Below are 15,034 nucleotides of genomic sequence, written 5' to 3' on the forward strand. Positions count from 1 at the left end.
CTTCAAATGAAATGGCCCACCATTCTTCAGTAATGAACCACCTAATCAAAAGGCAGGGAACAGTAACCTACCCAAGCCTTTAAGGACTGTTAGGATAGATAGATAGCATCGTATATATCAGCATGCACATGTACAAATGACAATTTGATTTCACATGACATTTATGTACAAGAGTGCTGCTCATTAAGCGCTGAGACGTGACCTCCAAATATAATCCCCATGTCTCAGTCGTGCCAATTCATGCATGAGCATCGCTTGCACTAGCTGACAGTGAGACTCACGCTTATCCCTCTAGTGCTTGCTGCACAAACTAACTATTGAAGCAGGATGGATGGATTCTTAATTAGATGCAGTTGTAGGTATATGTTAACGTATATCACCTACAATCTTTCTTCTTTCCCTGAATGACACGTCGAGGTTTTGGATAAGACAGTGGCAAACACAAGCACCCACAACTCGTTCCAAACTGCTCGAAGAACAAGAGCAAAATCTACTGGTACTCTGCAAACTGCTACCAGAACAGACGTAAATCTGAATTCGATTTCTCTGATGCATCTCACTCAGAAGGCTTGTGCTGCAACTTCAGCTTTAGAACATAGAAAACCCCTCACATGATGATCTGCATATATTATTTGCAGATCGCAATCTGTATTCGGTGAGAGGTTTGTGTTCATGTCGACGTGTCATCTCCATCTGCTTCATTGATGCCGGGATCGATGCCAGCTCCGGGAGGGAGTAGCATAGCATCCCCTGTTAGGCTACCAGACGAATCTTACGCTTAAAGCCTAAACAAGGCAACCAGTCAATTGCATGCATGCAGGGTATCTTTCTGTTGAGCACCAGATTATAGCAAATGATTAATTAGCATCAAACTGGGTGTTGCTAAGATTATGAACACTCATTAAATTGTTGGTTTGTTGCTAATATTCAGAATAGATGAGAGGAGAGGAGCAGATGAGGATGCAATCGCCGTTCTTGCATGGTCAGCACATTCTTGTTGCCTTTCACACCACTTGTCTAATCTAAAGCTATATCATATACATATATCATCGTGTCATTGATACAATGGTCGTTTTGGTGTGTTCTTAGTCTTCACTGTCACTCAATGGGAGAGAAAAGATAGAGGAGCATTCGCATATCTACGCAGACAACGACGACAGGTAAATCATAGCCCATATTACTGACTGATATAAAGATGGACTGACGGGAAAAAGTGCTTAACTACCAAATAACAGCTGATTTTGTCTATTTATGCACTTCTGACAATTCCAAGCAAGATATGACAGTTCCTGACTTGTTGATCCTGAATTTATCTTTCTGATTTCTACTTCACCCACACCCACTACCTTCAGAAAGAGGTATGACGTAACCTGGCATTGCTAGTTGATTAGTCCACAATGCAATTATATAGCAATTATATATGCTTCCAAGGAAACAGTTCATAGACTATGAGGTTTGATTAAAGTACACTGCGTGTCTGATATTGGCTCAGGAATCTTTTCTGCATCTTTCACATAAACTTTGACTGTACAGAGCAATATAATCAGGGAAAAATACATGGCAAAAAACAAAGATGGTAGGCTTGTGTTGTGCACACTGGTCTCAAAACTCCAAGAGCTTCCTTTTTTCAAAAGAACAAGAAAAGAAAAGAAATCAAGAGCTGGAAGAAAGTACTAACTAAATGCAAAGTAGATAAAGGCAGCAGGCTTCCACATCTTCCTAGCATAACAATGGTAGCACAGCACATGAAGGCATGATCAACAGCCATGGGAATATAGCAACTTTTCCCTGATGCTTTCAGGGCAGAAAGAAAAAGAAATTCCATGCTTTGGACTTGGAAACTGGAAAAGGCCTAGAAAATCTTTGCTAACACTAGATAAAGTGGTGATGGTATGGTTTCTTTCTTCACATTGTTCTCGCTGCTCCCTGCTTGTTCTAAAGGCAGAATGAACAAAGGTGTGACCAAAAGACAGCTAAAAAGGACTCAAGAAGACTTGGGAAAAATTGCAACGAATTTGCATTGTGAACTAACCAAAGGTGGTGGTATGAATAATGTGAAACTACCGAAATAGTAAGAAAGGAATCAATAAACATGACAGGAATTGCATTAGGATATGTACTTCTGCGAAGTTGACTGTCAGAAAGAGTAAAAGTTGAACTTTCAGACAAGTCAGTATGGGCTTTCAGGTAGCATAATCCGTTAGTCATCGTCATATTATGTGGGGTTGTATACATCTTCCCATACATTGTTTACAAGTACAATCAAGAACCTAACCAAAAGGGCATTTGATTTTTTACCATCTACTCTCCGGTAGAGTGATAAATTTGCCACTAAACACAATGTCATAGATTCAGTAGAACTCATTTGTCATCCTCATTGAGCAATTGCCACTCCAGTAATATGGCAAAAAGTTAAATATTTCAAACCCAAAAAAGCTCCACTGAAGCACTGCACCAAGTCACAAACAGACATCCAACAAAAACATATTGATACGAAATTATCAATTCCTCATCATTTTGATGTTATGTACATCCAATCATTCAATTCGGCATGATCAGAAGACCATAGACCAAACCAAAAAAAATAAGAAAAGTTTACAACACAAGAGCTACACTAGAGCACTGCATAGTATCAAACTAGTTAAATGAAATCCTCCATCTGAAGAGCTCATTCACTGATGGTCACCGCCGGGCGGCGACGGCAGTGGAATGACCCGGTTGTTCTTCCCCACCACGATCGTGATATACCCGCCGTCCTCCTCGCCCGCCGCCGGTGACAGCGGCTGCGGCGAGGGCGACCTCCGCGCCTTCATCGCCTCCTCGGCCAGCGCTCGCCGGTACATCTTCTCCTCCGCGTCCTTGAGGAACTGGAACTTGGGCGGCGGCGACAACGCCGGGGCAGGGGCAGGGGCCGGGCTCGCCAACGGGGACTCGAACAGTGGGTTGTAGGAGTTGTCCATCGCGACTGGCACCGGCGAGGACGCCGGCGTGAGGAACGGTGTCTCGGAGCAATGTAGCAGCTCGCCGAGGCTCCGGCTCCTGCCGCGCCTGCTCCGGCCGTCCTCGGACTCGAGGTCCTCCTTGGTCTCCTCCTTGATGGTGAACAGGAGCCGCGGCGGGCCGACGAGGCTGCCCAGCCGCATCAGCTGCGCCTCCACCGTCTCGTCGTCATCTTCATCGCCGACGGCCACGGCCACGGCGGTGGCGTCGCCGGCGTGCGGCTCCTGGACCGTGTAGGTGGACGCAAGGGCGGGCGGTTTCTTGAAGCAGAAGAGCTGGAGCAGCTCGCGGGAGGAGGAAGAGGGAGACGAGGCTGCGTGGGAGATGGCAGCGGCGCGGCGACGCAGCCGGCGCTTGTGCACGAAGATGTAGTAGAGCTCGGCGGTGAGAGCCAGCAGGAGCAGCGCAGACACCACCGCGAGCCCGACGCCTAGTCTGCTCAAAGCTCTCATCTTTTCTTTCCTAGTGGGGTCTTTTCCTTTTGGCAGCAAACTAACTCGGATCCACCATTAGATGAAGGAAAGAATCGAAGAACACAAGAGCAAGAGCAAGGAAAACTGCAAGCTGCCTCAAAAGCTGCTTCTTTTACCAAGAGAAACTCGGAACTCGCTTAGAAATTTACAGAGAGCAGGGAAGCTGAATCTATAAAGCTCAAAGTTTTGGCACCTATCTGGCTGTATCCTACCACATGACGGTATGACAGATTCACAGAAACACGAACAGTTAGAAACCGCAACAGCAACAACTGCAGGAACAGAGAGACCTGCCAAGAACAGCTGCAACAGTGGAAGCAACAAAGAGCAGGGAAGAAGAAAGAGCAGAGACAGTTGACCCAACCCAGTGTTAAGGAAGGGAGGGGGAGAGGGGCTCCAGGAAGGAAGAAGAGGACCAAACCAGAGACCACCAAAGGCAGCAAGCAGCAGCACAGAGGCAGAGTGCACCGAAACAAATGAAGTAGTGACTGACTTGTATGGTGAATTGGTGATAAGGCAAGCCAAGGGGCAAGGGCTCTGCGTCCAAGGGAGGAGAGAGAAATAGGCAGGGGACGACTTCACGCCTTCACATCACATGGGGAGGTGGAGAGGGAGTGAGACTCGAGAGTGTGTGCAAAAGCCAAGCAAAGATTGTCTTCGAGAGGGAGAGGACGTATAATAGAATAAAATAGGTAAAAATTTAAAAGTAGGTAATATATTGGGTCTATAGATAATATATTATTGTATTTATAAATTTAACATACGTATTTGACATCTTATTTACCGAAAATAGTGAACAGTTTTATATTCGGCAACTTAGATACCGAATAGAGCCCATCTCTCCATCTACTCCCGTGCATGAACAGTAGCCGGATCGATTAAATTTTGTTTTTACTCTTCTTTAAAACTATGGTCTTTTATTACTCTAAAAAATTTAAATTTTTTTTACATGTTTTATAATCAATGTACAACTTATTTTAATTGGATTCACTCAAAAATCCTTTGTATATTTTAAACTAAAATTCTCAAAAAAACTATTTTTATAACTTCTAACAATTGTTAGTGTAAAAAAAAAATTCTAAAAATCTGGAAAATTTCACTAATATTTTCTTATGTGACGAGTATGTTATCTATTTTTAGATTTTTGTCCAACAAAATAAAATAAAGTAGAGCTGGCTGGATTTGGAGCAAGTCATGGATTGGATTGCGGATGCTGATGACGATGATTAGCTTAGGTGATGCTGATGACGATGATTAGTATTGGATTGTTTTCTGGTGATAGTGGTGACCTTGTTTGAAATTTTGATCGTTGGAAGGTCTACTGGCCTCCCTCCCACCAAGATACCCACCAGCAAAGAAAAACTGACGCCAAAATTGACTGATAATTCTACTGATTTTCGTATGCAGGTGACAAGACCTAGCCGTTACAGTCATTCTGAAAATGAAATTAGTGCACAACTCGTCTCAGTTCAATGCACTAATCCTCTAGCTTTTGTGAGAGTTTAGAACTTTAATCACCTCGAGACAAGGGCTATGATTTGTACGCTTAATGACACATGCTAGGCTCCCTGAATCCCTTTTTCCAATCTTCTACTGTACGATACATTTCAGGCATAACAATATAAATAAGTGTATCTAGTAGGGAATAGAACCCTGCCCCTGCGTCGCTCCCAGGAGTGACTCGGGCGGTTCCACCCCTGGCGTCGCCAACCCCTCTCACCCCCTCCCTCCTACCTCGCCACCATCTGAGCCGGCTGCTGAAAGCCCGCGCAGTGGCGAGGACGACAGTGGCGGGGCTTGCTCCTCTCGGTGCAACGTCTCGTGGTGGCGGGGTTTGAGGTCGCCAACCCATCTCCGATGGAGCTTGCAGCAGCGGGCAGATTCGGATGCCCAGCGGTCGGATCCAGGGCTAGGCTGATGGGAGGCAATGCGACAGTGCCGCGCGGCTCCAGTTCGGCGACGTGCGGTCCGGGATGTCTCGTCCTGCTCTTGTTCACCGCCGTCCTCGCCCTGCTACACCAGCCCCTGTCCCTCCCATCGCAACACCCTTTCACCAAGGATCCTGCCATCCTCCTGGCACGCCTCCTCGCGGGCCTCACTGCTTTCGCCGCGTCCTTCCCCACGCAGTTCCACCATCCCTCCTCCGTACCACCCTGCGTGTGCTCCTCTCTGTGCTCGCGCTACTGTCAGCCTCCTCGCGCTCCTCCTCGCGGTGCTGCCTGAGCACTTCGTCGTCGCCGCGCTCGATGGTTTGCTGTTGTAGGACAACGTGGGGAGGCTCATCGTCGCGCAATTCTGTTGGTTGGATTTCCTTGTCATTGCCGACGTGTTCATCGAGAAGTTCATGGAGGTGTTGTTCGTGGCGCCTCCCCAGATTAAGAAGGAGATCATCGGGTCGCTCCTGATGATTGTGGGTGACTACAGCCATGCCACCGTGGTCACGGCAATGGAGAAGCTTGTGCAGGAGGACTCGGAGGTCGGTAGCCGTGCTCGAGCCCCTCTACTTCCCCGACGCCGTGACTCGGCTGGCACCATGGTGGGCACCAGCGCGAGGCGGCAGGGAGATGGCGGCATGTAGCCAGGGGTGGAGAGCAACGTTGCAATGTGCGACCGAGAACATTAGATGAGTCATGGATGGATGGGCAGGGCTACGTGGGGGGCTGTGATGGCGCACAATGTTCCCCGCGGCCACTTTGCGCGTGATGGCCGGTTGTTGCTGCAGCTGCTGGTCTCCCTGGCTATGTTGGCACCACCGTCTCCCCGTTGCTCGGGCTCTTCCCCTTGCCGAACCTGCCTATTCTCCCAGATCTGGCCCTCGGGGAGCCTTTCGGTGTGCGGGAGGCTATGGGGTGGTGCGCTCTCATGAGGACGGTGACAGCAGACTGCAAAAGTGGTGGCATGCCCACTGTCCGTCTATCTTCATAGTGGGTGGGCTGGGGGAGCCTAGGGCAAAAGCTTAGCCCGGTTTTGCCGACAATGGCGACGCCCTCAAGCGTCGTTCCCCTCCATGGAGGCGTCTGTTGATGTGGCTTCCCTTCCCACCCAATGGGTCTTTCCGGGTGAAAACCTAGTTTATGCTTTGGGCCGGCGATGGTGGCGCCTTTGGCGTCGTGTCCTTCTTGGAGGCATCACCTTGGAGGACTCTCCCTATGATTTGGTGGTTGTCGACTTGGGTGCTACGTGGTTGTGGTCGACGACAAAGTTTATACACACCTTGCCTCGTTAGGGGCATATGAGGATATGAAGTTTCGATGTTGGTTGTGGTCCACTGTAGAAAGTTAGAGCTGTTGTGTCGCTGGAGCAGCGTGCTTGGCAACAATGACCTTTTATTGGACTTCTGGACTTCGTCGTCTTTAGAGCTGTGTTGAGTGGTATGTGAACCTTTTGGTTTAGTTGTCGTTGTCATCGTGTCATTTGGGGTTTTTTGCTTTTTCTCTCTCTAATTAACCGTACAGTTGTACGATTTTTGGGTCTGATTTTCCTCCTAAATTAGGTCAACTCTCTTCTTCTAATATAAAATCGGCAGAGGTCATGCCGTTATTTCGAAAAAAAATGTATCCAAAGGCGAGAAGGGACATCCTTGTCTGGTCCCAACTCGAGTCCAATACATGCCACCTAGCTTCACAGACTGAAATGTTGTATATGCGAAACCAAACAATACTTGTGCTCATTCTTCAGCAGTTTCTCGCAAACCATATAACTGCAGATGTATACAGCCATGTATACAGACAGAGAGTACAACTGTGTGGTCCTCCAATGTCTGTCCTCAATCGAATATGACGACCTTCAGTGTAAAGATACACTTAGGAAATTTTTTAAATCCTGCCTCTGCAAGAACTAACAAAATTTTCAGCAAGTATGGGTCTAACCTTTACTTGCAGAAAGGTTAGCATATATATATATATCTATCAAAAGGTTTGTACCACTATGTGCTCAGTTTAGCCGTTGCGCCACCACAAGACTGAAGCTTTTTATAAAGTGAATCCGTGGAGAGTTAGCTGGTTCAATTGAAAATTATATGATCAGCATGGATATATTTCCTTCTTTCTTTTTTCTTCCTCTTTCAGAAAGTACTATACTACTATCATCTCGTGTTTTCCTGAAAATGGTGCTGTTAACTTCAGAAGCTCAATGATGAATCATCCCAGGTGGAATATTTACATGTCATCAAAGGAAAAAAGGTTAGAATTGATACAACAAGACAACTACGCACGAGCACACACAAATCCTGAGACATAAAATTCAAAAGCTTGATTTTACAGGCCCATCTATCATTGACAATGAACATACACAAGTGCACAGTGCATATTCCCATCAATGTTTTTTGGCTTTCCACGGAGCACTGAGCAGTGAGCAGCTTTTTTCTCCAACACTATCAGTAGCAATAGTACTACATCACAGGACCGGAGCACATGAACATTAAGACAGACAGCTGAATGAAAGGAGAAGGGATTATGGTAGTGCATGTTCATGTTTTCCAAGCAGTATATCTTCCCTGATGAGGAGACACATTCCAGATTTCCAGGCCATCAGACAGCAGAGCCCAGAGAGCAAGAAAGGGAAATAAAGTGCTCATGCATGGATCAAGAGATGTACTACTATACAATTAGGTTACACATCAACTCATCTTACTACCACCAAATCACCAGTCAAGATGCAGCATATGAAGAGGGTTTGTTGGTGTCTCCTGCCCACAAGTGGCCCCCAGAGGATGAGTGAGTGGCCCAGGTATGAAGCTGAGATCATGCATTCATGCTTGAGGCAAAGGGCCACATGGCATGCTCGCTACTAGGAGTGGCATGCAGTACCAAACTACGAACAACAACATCAGAATTGGGGCTGGATTTCGCATGCCAACCATTGAGATCCATCACTTGAGAGTAGAGATTTGAGACTAGTGGTGTGGACTGCTATATGAGATGCTGCTGGCCATGGCTGCGAGGCTATCACAGTCAGTCTCTGAAAGAAAGAAAGAAACGAAATGAATGAGCAGGCAAGATGTGTATGGTCCTGGACTATTAGTGCTTGCCTGCTCCATAAATTCTTCCTCATCAACCATGATGCATGGCGACCGGAGCGGGGGCAAACCGACCATACAAAAATAAATATAGCGAAGAGAAAGAAAGAGTCGTCACGATCCAGTTGGGAAAATAAAAGAACCGTGGATAAACTCGCCATTCCGTAGCGATAAGTTAGCAACATAGATATGCAGGTCTGAACAAGTTTCATCGGATAGTAAAAATCCATGGATTTGTTCTTCATCAACAAGACAAGGATACATACATACTCTCTTTCTTCTGTTGCCTCTGAACTTTTGGTAGTAGACGCGTCAAGAGGAGAAGCTAGCGATCTTTGTATATGGATCTTTTAATTTGGTAGTGGAAAGAAGAGGGGGGACCTATATAGACACTGGAAAATGGTGATGGACTTTGCAACGTACGTGTTGCTGCATTTTGCAAAGGTCTCTGCGGCGCGGCGTCATGAATTGGAGCATCACCCACCGTGGCGAGTGCCACTACGTACGTCACTCACGGTAGCAGTTGCGCTGCACGCATGACGAAATTGAAGGTGCAAAACTGGAAATTTAACCTGCCTCGGCTCACGTATACTACTGCATCTGCAGGCACGATTGGCATCACATCAGCTACGGCTTTTCGACAAGACTACTTCAGCGAGATTTTTTTTATTTTTATATTTGTTAAATCTAAAAATTGTAAATATATATGTCTGTTTTCAAATTTTTGCAATTCTATACTCCTGTCGTCTGTTGGAAAGGCGGCAGGTACATGTCGCTCTTCCAACAGGCGACAAGTAGTTTAATTTATTTAATTTTTAAATAAAATTAGGAATGATTATGAAATAGAAATTTCTGATTTTTTTTTTTTCAAATTGTTGTGAATTCATTCCAGAGATATTTTTAAAAGTGTATTAATCATACGAGGGGTAGAAATTGACAATTTAATTTGCAAAGGTAAACGTGGAATCTACTGTATGGATTAGGGGATGGAACGATTGCTTGGAGTACTCTATAGCGATGCTGACGGAGGATGAAAGCTGAAAAAATGAACCGGATGCATGCAGGATACTAACATAGAAAAATAAGATGTCAATAATATCTTATATAAGTAACATAGTCACTAAAGTACTCTTGTGCAGCCTACAAACAAAAATAATAATATAAGTACAAGACTTCATAAACAATAGAAGCACGTGAGGGAATATATTGCAAACCTGTAGATTTAACGCTTGTCCAACCTCATGAGTTTTTCCACCTTAACAGTGGTCACGTAGGAGCGTTGCCTGTCATCCACACGTGGATCAAGTAGCCTCGGTGTCGGACCCCACCTTTGGGTCTCCCTGTGCAAGCAGTATCAATCCCTGGATCAGTAGCTGATATGTACAATTTCAACAAAAATAGATATCACAGACATACTTCAAAAACTATACCTGGTTTAAAATATTACGATACAACAGAACTCAACGGGCAAACCCAAGCCCTATAGGCAACTTAGGTGCGGACGAAACTTTAGTCTTCTACTCTTCATCGCCATCAGTGTAGTTATGCTCAGAGAAGTTTAACATAGTAAGAGTGAGTATATAAGGTACTTAGCAAGTCCCACCACAAGGGGAATAAGTAGATGCATAGATTTTGCGAAAAGCCAGATTTTGATGCAGGGGTTCAATTTGCAAAGACCTTTTCAAAGCAGTTGAGAAGACCATAGTTGAGTTTAAGATCATGGGTGTAAGACCCCACTCCTGTAATCTCCTATGCATTATGTATCAGTCTCTGGATCAAATAGCTGATGCACATAGTACAACAATTATGGCATTACAGTTATACCCCATACATAAAAATATTAAGGTTACAGAGTACAAAATATCTTCAAACTATACGATATATTACAAACATGGCCTACTGGCCATCAAAAGCACAAGGGAACAACAACTGCAAAGCCACATGCAGCTAGGGTGCAAATGCATCCACTAATCTACTCCTCATCCTTGCCTTCATCTCCAGTAAAGTCGGCATTTGCTTCCTCATCTGAATGATAGCAAGAATGAGTACGAAAGATACTCAGCAAGTCATATACTACATCAAGGTGTTGATAGATGCATAAAGGATGACTCAAGGATAAAGTTTTACAGTTTAGTTTTAAGAGTAAAGCGGTTTATGCAGATGAACCATTACATTCTCTACTATTAACTTTGAATAGAGTAAACAAGGTAACAAGATAGCGGGAGGTTGGTGCTGACAGGTGGGCCCAGCTTGCCGGTGAGAGAGCGAGCTGGGGAGTGGGCTGGGCTTCGAGCGCAGGGAGATGGGTCGGGCCGACAGCAAGGAACGGGTGTCACATACGTGGTCGCTGCATGCCACGTGGTCGTGGTCGAGTCTGGTCGCACCACTTGGGCCCCAAGTGATCATAAGTTTGCCAAGGAGTGGTCGTCGATGCAGCCCACATTAGTTATTGACTCAGGAAACCGTATCCCGAAGGGAGGTTAAACATCCAGAGAGAGAGAGAGAGGAAATCGTGGGAGAGAGAAACATTAATTAAACATTAATTTCCGCCAGGCTAGAGGGAATTTTAGTTCCTCACGTGTGGCCTTTCGAATTTTGCGCGGATTAGAGCCCGCGATGGTTGAGATACCGCATCAGCCCTTTAAATTGGAGTACCCATGGTTCCCCACGAATCCTTTCGTCATCTCCCTTATCCTCCGAGCCTTTGCACTCAGAGCTCTTCGTCTCCGTCTACGTTCTTGCCCTCGTCGCATAATCCATTTCATCCGATGGCATGCATTGGCAGTGAGCTCGTCTTCCCCAGATCCAAGTGCGACAGAGCGAAGCTGAAGATGATGTATGACACCGGTCTGCTCACCAGCTGCCTTACCTCAGGGTACCACTCTGGGGAGAGCGCGCCCGCTCCCCGCCAGGGGGAGATTGTGATGTTCGTCTCATTCTACTTGGCAGGCCTCGTGCCACCCTTCTCCGAGTTTCTCACCACCGTCATCTCCTTCTACGACGTTTGCCACCTCCGTCTCAACCCCAACTCCATTCCCATGCTGAGCATCTTTGCTCACCTGTGTGAGAATTTTGTTGGGGTCGAGCCGTGCCACGACCTCTTTTGGTTCTTCTACACTTGCCAGTCGGTGACCGGGCCGGCCATCGGAAGCTACGGATTCTACCTTCACGATGGTGCCGTGGACTCCTACATTGAGGTGGGCCACAAGTCATCGCGATCGGGCTAGAGGGAGGATTAGTTCTACCTCGAAGACGACAGTTCCTTGGACAACCTCCGCGTGTTGAGCATGCTGGTGCACGTTACAGATAACCGGGGGAATTCGCCTGTTGAGGTCGGTGAAGTCGACGCATATCCTCCACTTACCATTAGGATTTTGGACCATGATAGGATTAGCCAGCCATTCTAGGTATTGCACCTCTCGGATGAAGCCTTCTTCTAGGAGCTTGTTGATCTCCTCGCAAAGTTCTTCCTTTCTGTCGGGTGTGAATCGACGTGTCTTTTGCTTGACAGGTCTCGCATCAGGTCACACAGACAACTTGTGCTCGATCATGTCCCTAGGGACTCTGGACATATCAGATGGACTCCAAGAAAATACATCCGCATTTGCCTAGAGGAAAGTAATGAGCATGAGATCCTATTTGGGGTCCACGCCAGCCCCTATCTGGACCATCCTAGATAGGTCGAAGTCATCCAAATTGCCTTGAGCCGATCGTCGGGATTGGCGACGACGTGGACCTTCATCGGGCGACCACTAGGCTTGGCGCTCTTGGGCTATGACCCGGGAGTTATCTTGACTATGTCAAGGCTCCTCTTGTCGTAGTGCAAGGCCATCTTTTGATTGTCCAAAATCATGATGGCTCCTTTGGGACCATTGATCTTGATCGCCTGGTACGCATAGTGGGCGACGATCATGAACTAGGGCATCGCTGGTCACCCTAGGATCGCATTGTAAGCAGTCCGTAAGTCCACCACATCGAATAGGACCTTCTTGGTCCTAAAGTTACTCAGCGAACCAAAGGTGATGGGCAGCTCGATCTTCCCCAACAGCTTGGCCAAAGAGTCAAGGGTGATTCCGAAGAAGGGAGGAGATGGTTTCAACGCACTCCTCGGGATCTACAAGGCATCTAGCGTGTCGGCGAAGAGGAGGTTGATGGAGCTCCCTCCATCGACCAGCACGTGCCCCATTCGGACAGTATGCACTGTGGGCTCGACTACGATGGGGTAACGACCGGGCATTTGACGTATGCAGGGTGGTTCGCCTGGTTGAAGGTGAGGGGAACCTCCGATCACTTCAGATGTGGACTCGGGCCCAGCATGGTCGCACATACTTCGCGGACCACTGACTTATACTCCCTATTTGAGGAATACGTTGCGGCACCCCCAAAGATATGGTGAATCATGTGCTCAGCTTGCTGAAAGCCTAGAGTCAACTGGATGGGGTTGGCCCCATCCTCACCATCATCGTTGCGCCTGGGCTAGCGATCCCCAAGCTGCTAGTTGATGATGTCTCATACGACCTTGCATTCAAACAAGTCATTGGCGTCGGTACAGTGGATCAGGCAGTAGCCTCTACCATTCTTCCCATCCTTCTTCTCGAAGCGTCGGCGTTGTTGGCTGGTTTGCTTGACAGCCATGACATCGCGTGGTTTAGCCTTGCGCTTGTATTTTTTTTCTCCTTTTGTTCGACCCCTTTGGAACAAGAGGGCTGGTCGGAGGTTGGATGTGACTTCACGCCGTTCTAGCGCTCTCGGGCCTCAATGGCTTGCTCGCATTTGTCTGCAAGCTCAAAGATCTCGGTTGTGCTCTGGATTTCCTTGGTGGCCAGCTTTTTGACTATCTTCTGGTCTCTAACCCCCCTCCAGAATGTTATGACCACGGACTCACCTGTGATCTTTGGAATGGTATTCTGACATTCGGTGAAACACTAGATGTTGTGTCACAACAGCTCATCATACTGTTGCCTGACCTGATACAAGCCATCTTCGACCCCTGGTCGGGTGTAGGTCCCCTGAAAGTTGGCGACGAACTGGTCGCATAAATCTTCCCAGGACCAAACCGACCCGTGGGGGAAGTTCATCATCCAGGACCGTGTTGAACCAGCTAGAGCGGTCGAAAAATAGTTTGCCATGACCTTCCTGTCTCCTCATACGGCCTGCACCATGGTGGTATAGATCTGCAGGAACTCCTCCGGGTTGGTCGAGCCATTGTATTTTTCAGTTAGGACCAGCCAAAACTTGTCCGGCCAGCCCACCTCTTGCAGCAGGGCAGAGAAAGCGTAGCACCCCATCTCGTAACGGGGAATCGCTCGCTGTTGGGCTGCTGCACGAGCTCGGAGAGAGAGCCAACAGTCTCGCGGCCCTAGCGAAGGGACAGAGGAGTCCGACGCCTCCCCACGAGGGGAAAGTGAGTGATAGGGACACTTGCCCTTTATTTCTCTCGCCGGGTGTGGTCCTCCTATTTTTGGGTGGCCCTCTCTCCCCAGAATACGTCGTGGAGGTCACGGTGGCAAAGTGAGTCACGTAGGTTAGTAGGTGGACTGTCCCAATGTGGTGGAAGTCTCCTTGTACTCCCTGCCGTTGAGGGAGCCCGGGGTTCCTCCTGCCATAGAGCCCACTGTGAACCCTGTCGGCCACCATCTCAATCGTCCCTTATGGTGGACGAGGTGGCGGCTGCCACAGTCTGGCGCCAGGTGATCTCCACCAAGAGAGTGAGATCGTGTAACCATGGTGCTATCGGTGATTCCTCTAATACCACCACTAGCGGGTGGCTAAGAAGTACTCATGAATTATGCAAGTTTTGCGCGGGGGTCATGGCCTCGTAGTTGAGCCGCTGACCGCGGAGCGGTGAGACATCGTGAGGGGGGGGGGAGCCCTCGGCGCTCGTGTTCCATGTGCAATGCGATGGCCTTGAAAACGTTATCGCCAAGGTCTCTACCTCATGTGGGCATTCCTCTAGGTGGTGTTGGTGTTGCTGGGGAAATATAGGACCATCTCCATGCCTGGCGCTAGATTGGTTTCCCTCTTCGCCTATGGCATGGGGCTCACCTCCGGTTCCCGTGGCACGAGCATCGTTGTTGCCCCCCACTGCATGGGTCACCATGCAAACTTCACATACGGTCTCAGAGTCCTCGGACTCTAGCTCGGTGTCGCATGCTTGCAGCACACTGGGCTCATCTGAGTCGTACCCCATGACGAAAACCTCATGATGGTTAGGATCCTTGGAACAGGACTCTGCAGCCATCATGAATCCGGATGTGGATAGCCCAACCATAGCATCCAAACTAGCAGAAAACGCACAAAACGCGCCCCTACCTGGCGCACCAACTATCGGAGGATGATCCCTGACAATGAATCCGGGGTATACCAGACGATGGGCATATTGATCTATGTTTCTAGTGGGTGTATATCAAACTGGACCTAAAAACACAAGGGTCTATCCAAGTTTAGGCCTCCCATGGGATAATAGCTCTACGTCCTGTGTATTGTCTTATGAGTTGGGTGAACTTGTTACAAAGTGTGTTCTCTTGTGCCTATAAATAGGGTC

At 47.7% G+C, this 15,034-nt stretch overlaps 1 protein-coding gene across 1 annotated transcript; it reads right to left on the reverse strand.

Moving 5' to 3' along the window:
- Window positions 1-2,468: 2,468 nt before the first annotated feature.
- Window positions 2,469-4,056, reverse strand: LOC133900972 (uncharacterized). The gene has a single exon (XM_062342272.1). It carries the CDS (start codon window positions 3,450-3,452, stop codon window positions 2,673-2,675), a length of 780 nt encoding a protein of 259 aa, XP_062198256.1. The 5' UTR covers window positions 3,453-4,056; the 3' UTR covers window positions 2,469-2,672.
- Window positions 4,057-15,034: the final 10,978 nt, after the last annotated feature.

This window comes from Phragmites australis, chromosome 19 (genome assembly GCF_958298935.1).
Source record: "Phragmites australis chromosome 19, lpPhrAust1.1, whole genome shotgun sequence".
Classification (NCBI taxonomy): Eukaryota; Viridiplantae; Streptophyta; class Magnoliopsida; order Poales; family Poaceae; genus Phragmites; species Phragmites australis.

Bases quoted from the DNA above. Each gene is read 5' to 3' on its own strand.
- LOC133900972 (XM_062342272.1), bottom strand. From the start codon at position 3,452: ATGAGAGCTTTGAGCAGACTAGGCGTCGGGCTCGCGGTGGTGTCTGCG.